General features: G+C 39.2%; 1 protein-coding gene across 3 annotated transcripts in view; it reads right to left on the reverse strand.

Annotated features, from left to right (window-relative positions):
• LOC109540778 (retinoic acid receptor RXR) overlaps positions 1-5,555 on the reverse strand; it is a 35,904-nt gene that overhangs the window by 15,226 nt on the left and 15,123 nt on the right. Inside the window, exon 1 of one of the 3 annotated variants that reach the window (XM_019909248.2) lies at positions 710-1,050. The exons of the other annotated variants lie outside the window; for them this stretch is intronic. Coding sequence (XP_019764807.1) covers positions 710-728 — 19 coding nt within the window. The 5' untranslated portion in view covers positions 729-1,050. Of the gene's footprint in view, positions 1-709; positions 1,051-5,555 lie in introns of those variants that run through there. 3 annotated transcript variants of the gene reach the window in all.

Below are 5,555 nucleotides of genomic sequence, written 5' to 3' on the forward strand. Positions count from 1 at the left end.
AAAACGGGACGGAAAACATGAAATTTTGCAATAATCTTACACCACCCTTGCACAAAACGACGAAAATTTTTCTAATTTCATAGATAACAGAAGAGTGTATTTTTCTACATAACCCCCCTCCCCCTGACTTTAAAGCTGGATCCGCCCCTGCAATAACTGCTCAAATTTGCGCAAAAACAGTCTATTAGAAGCCGACTGTTTAGCGTCTTACTAGCGCCACCTGTTAGCCGCTGGAGGCCACCGGCAAGCCCGGCAACAGAGCTCTGTAACGCCAATTAGTTAGGAACACTAGAGAAGTTCAATGGGAAGCTGCTAATGGAGGGCTGGATATGAAAAAGCCCTAAACATTTTAAAGCGTTAGCAATTTGACTGAATGGAACCAATAAAAGTGTCTGCGTCGATAAAACAACACGTGTTGCACATCAGGGTCGATGTCTTAGCCAACGCCATTGAGGGGAGTACTTGACCTAAAACAAGCGTAAAAAATGTAACCCCTCCATTTATAAATAAAGCGATTTTCTGCGTAACTCAAGGCGATTTTCAAGGAAACGCTGCGCACTGATGATGAATCGATTAGGCCCACTGACCAATAAACTAGCTGAAATCTGGATACAAAGAATCGCGGTCAGTGAACTAAAAATCTGCCGACCCTGACTTTGCCATTGCCCTTTCGGCCATTAAGCCATTGGCTGGCGTTTTACGCACTCACCTCGCTCCGAATTATCCATGTTCAGCTCTAAACCGCTTCTGAGGTCACTTCCAACTGGGAAACGGCACTTTTCACTCAGAAAAACCGAAACAACACGCAGCCTACTTTTCGTTTCGTAAACATGGCTGAAATTCCGTCCCTTGTTTTCGATCTTTCGCCCGCCTGTTTGTTGGCTGATCACTCACCCGCGATCGCACACATTTCAACGTGTCCCGTAAAATCGGCCGATTTTTAATTAGTTTCTTCAGTATTTCGTAATTGCGGATAATTATCGGGAACAACGACCCAATCGAGATGTTAAAAGGAGAAAGGCATAGGGCGACTGTGTCGCCATCGCTGGCCGACTGGTCAACTGACTCCTCCCACCACATTAACGCACTAAGACAGACTAAGACGGGTAAGTCAGGTGAACCAGACAAGCACTGGGTCTACGACATAGACAAAGTAAAACTATTATTTTATTGTCTCTGTGGCTTTCAAAAGCGCTCAAGCTGCGGCTTGGGGGCTTTAATTGTTGGGGTGGTGAAGATTTTCTGCACAATAGGCGATCAGGTTGAAGAAGAAGCCCAATAGATGGCCAGAAGAAGGCCGAAGGCTTTGCTGGTTGCTCTATGCATGGGTTAAGACGCGCTGCAAACGTCACGTTTCAAATTTCCAGTGGCGGGACTAAAGAGGATTTTTAAGTTAATAATTTTTTTTTAATAGTTCTGATGAGCGAATTTTCGGAAGAAAATTCCGAATAATCGGACGAGTTGACATTATTTCTTGCTATACGAAAAGCAACCATTTCGACTCATCGTGTTGGTGACAATGACAGTTGTTGATAATGACAGCGATTTTAACCTAAAAGCCCACTTTTCGTTCCCTCCCTTGCTCGACGTTCGCTGTTTTATTTTCTGGGCAACCGGCAGCCTGAGGTGAGCCTGAGAAAACTTTCGGTAATTTGTAAAAATAGGCTGAGCTTGAAAAAAATGAATAAAACCTACACTTAAAGTGTACACATCGTAAAGTGCATGTTAATCTTTTGCCTGTAGGTATGGGATCTCGGGTTTTACAGTTTTTAGCTATGTGAGGTCCAACTTTTGATAATAAAATATCGAATAATTCTTTGGACATTATCATGTAATTGAAACGTTTTTTTGAAAATTTTTAATATTTAAAATTTTTCAAATTTAGCGGATTTGTGTTGATACAATGGTTTAATTGCATATAAATGGCCACACACACTAATACTCTCAATCGTTATTATAAGTAGTCATAATATCCTGTATCCATTTTTGAAAACTGAACATTGCGTAAAAAGAAAAAGGATTCATTCAATGGAAGTGAATTTACATAACCTATAAAATCCCTCCGAACGCCTGTAAAATCGTCCGATTATTCGGAATTATTGGCGAAAATTCTGTTAGAATTGAGAAAAAATTGAGCAAACTCTGGATATAAACGGTGCTTTTCATACCCACAAAGGCCTTTTCACAGGCGCAAAAATCTAGCCTTCACGCGGTTTTATTGAAAATCGCCGAATATTCTAAGCTAAGCAGACTGTGGCCATTTCAAGTCGTTTCTAGCATTCATGAACAAATTGACAGCAAAACAGCAAGAATCCCAAACTAGGGCTTCGTGACACTGTGTTGAGTTGCGCTATCGAGTTGTTGCCGCTTTCTGAGTTGACGAGTTATAACTCATCGGTCCATGAGTTATAATTCGTTTGTTAAAGCTTTACGAGATTCGAAACTAGAATTTTCACATCTAACGAAAGGTTATTAATTTTTTTTCTGAGTAGTGTAGAGTAGTTACTACTTTGTTCAAACAACTATAAAAGAATAATCTGGGTTTTCCCTCTGGGTTTCTTGTAACATCGATCTCTTCAATTTTTTGCATAAAATATTCAGTTTGCCAGTATTTTAGTAAAACGTTAGGAAAAACACGGTTTTTCTGTTCAGGGACAGTGTTGTTAAGAAATATTGACCTAAAAGTGAAGAAACTCCAGTTTCCAAGAGTTTTCCAAATAAATGACTATAAACTTTCGCTTTTTCAGTTCGGGGAAATATTTTTGGAAAAGGACCTAGAAATAGTTATTACGGGTTTGTCCATAATTCGAAGCTGCAAAAAGTTTTTCAAACATTTTTGCAAAACGGTTAAGGAGACGAGTGTTCCAATAAAATTTATCTTATAATTTTTCACAAAAAATACTTGAAGATTGCCAGTATTTTAAGTGAAACTAGAAAATTATGGAATTTTTGAGTAGAAAGAATTGCTTAACAGGAACTTTGTTAAAACTGGAAAGACCTGAAAATTTAAAGAAACTTTAGAAATCGTCAAAGCGATGAGGTCGGTAAATTTTCCCAATAATTTTTTGTAAACTTTTGCTCTCTGGTGGTTTTTTTAAGATAATCCTAATTACTTTCGGTAAAAAAGTGAATACCATTATTAGGTTTTTGTGCCCAATTCAAAGCTGAAAAGGGTTTTCTAAAGTTCCCTGCAAATCGATGAATGTGGCGAATTTTCTAGCAAAATTAAATTTCTCATTTTTGACTGAAACCCCCATTATTGTCAACAAAGAAGAAAATCCTCAAAAAACAATGTTTTTTTGCGTTTTCGATTAAAAACTTTTAGTTTTGTGATCGGTTTTGGAGAAAATCTTTTGTTTGTTTTTATCCCGAATTCGACACTGAAAAAATGTTTACAAAGCTATACATTTATGTTGTAATTTTTCGCGCAAAAGACCGTCAGTATTTTCAAGTGAAACTGTACAAAATACAGCGTTTTTGAGTGGAAAGTGAAGCAAAAAAATTCCAGTCAAAACTAAAAAACCACATTTTTTAGCAAATTCTATATTAATCTTCAGAGGAATGGAGGTGACGAGATTTCCAAACAATCTTTTATAAACTTTCGCTTATTCTGTGCGTTTTTTGATAGAAAATTGTTTAATTTTTGTTCCAAATTCGAAGCTGGAAAGGGATTTCAAAACTTTTTACAAAGCGACGAAGGATTCGAAATTTATCTCATAATTTTTTTGCGGAAAATACCTTAAGATTGTCAGCATTTTTAAGTGAAACTTTAGAAAATTGAGCATTTTGAAGAAAACTGTAAAATTCTGAAATTTGAAGACATTTAAAAATATTATTAATAAATGGCCTTTAAGATAAATCTAAAAAAAGTTAAAAAAAAGTCATCAACATTTTCCCAGAAACGGAACGGAGTTACTGCGACGGTGCGATGGGTTAGCGCCCCAAGCCTTGGTGCAGCACTGCGCCAACTCCTAAAAATTCACTGAGTTACCCAACCTAACCCAAACAAAATATAATTTTTCCTTCTGATTGCGCTGTTTTACGAAAAAGGGAATTAAAATTAGGGAGATTTTTCTCGATCTTCGCCCATGGACTCATCCGCACGTCATTGGCGATAGCCTTCAGGTGAGATGGCGCGTATGGCTGGTTGCCTGCAGTGTGCAGGATAGAGGAACAGTTGGCGATCAGCTGATCGAGATAACCTTTCCAAGCATGTCATCAACTAGGAAAATACAATGCTCGAAATAGTTTGACATGCATTTAAGTGTCGAATGCTTGGAGTCACGTGCATGAATGTTTAGGTTGTCAATTGTAGCCTTTAAATACAGAGTGTCCGGCGAATCTTCCGAGAACAAATCGGACCATTAAGTCGACAGTTCGCATGAGGCAAAAGAACGGAATGGGAGTGGCCTTAGTCGCGCATTGACAATTCGGGATCCATGAATACGTGAGTGCAAGTCGGTAATTTTGCCTCTTTTAGTTCACCGTGTAGAGGTTGGTGCGGAGCCTCGGGGACATTTCGAAAGGCGAATCTCAGTCCCGCGAAAGTGTCTTGTTTCGGCAATCGTTCGCGAACGTTTCGGCTACTAATCTGACCCAAATCGACTTGTTTACCTTCGGCCGTAGTGAAAATCCGCACTGCTAAAGGGGGGCCCCAAAAGACAGTATCGATTGGACGGTGGCTCGATGTGATGACCATTCGGCGGCAGCAACAGTGCCAACACCATTAAGTCAACTAAGAAGTGTAAGTGCGGCTGTAAATGATACCCGCCCATCCTTCCATTGGCTATTTGTCTGTACGAGATAAGCCACTAATAAAACGTCAATTTGATCAAATAGAGCCGCGTAATTGAAGCACCTAATTCCGAACGAATTCATTCCATTTAAGATTCCGAAAAGAGATTGAGAAAAATCTCTCCTTTATGTTAAATATTCAATATACAGGGTGGTTCGTTCGTAATTGAGGTCGTTGCGCGGGACACTCACAGAGGGCGCCATTTTATTAGTTGGAATTTAAGTTGAGGTTGCGTCGCTTTCTGGGTTTCTAAAACATTAATTTATTTAAAGTTGCGGCTCTTAATTCAAAGAATCAAGCATGTCGATTGGCAGGATATTCATTTCAATTTCGAAAATTAGCGAACGGCGACGTTGCCACTTATTTCAACAGAAGGTTGTCTAAGGCAAAGTTCACGTATTGGTCGTATTTGCTGAAGAAAGAAAGCAAATTCCCTGCAGGTGATTCAAAGCGGAAATGGGATCCCTTTATAGAGCAGACGGTGCCTTTCAAATGTCACGCAAAAGTGGCTCGTTCATTAGGTTTCTCAGAAAATGAATACTGAACTCCGGAAATTTTCCTGTTGACTGTAAATTGAAGCTTTTCACAGTGGTTTTGCCTAGAAAGTACGTACAAAAGCGATTCTCTCTCACTGCGTTGGTTCCCGAGCAAATAAATCACAAACGCTGCCCTGCAAAAAGAACCTCGAAAGGCACACACAATTTTCAAAATCTGAAAAATGCCTGATGTTGACTGAAAATCGAACCTTTTCACACTGCCT

Source organism: Dendroctonus ponderosae, unplaced genomic scaffold (assembly GCF_020466585.1).
Source record: "Dendroctonus ponderosae isolate FM_Combo_2020 unplaced genomic scaffold, Dpon_F_20191213v2 Dpon_F_20191213_11, whole genome shotgun sequence".
NCBI classification, from domain to species: domain Eukaryota; kingdom Metazoa; phylum Arthropoda; class Insecta; order Coleoptera; family Curculionidae; genus Dendroctonus; species Dendroctonus ponderosae.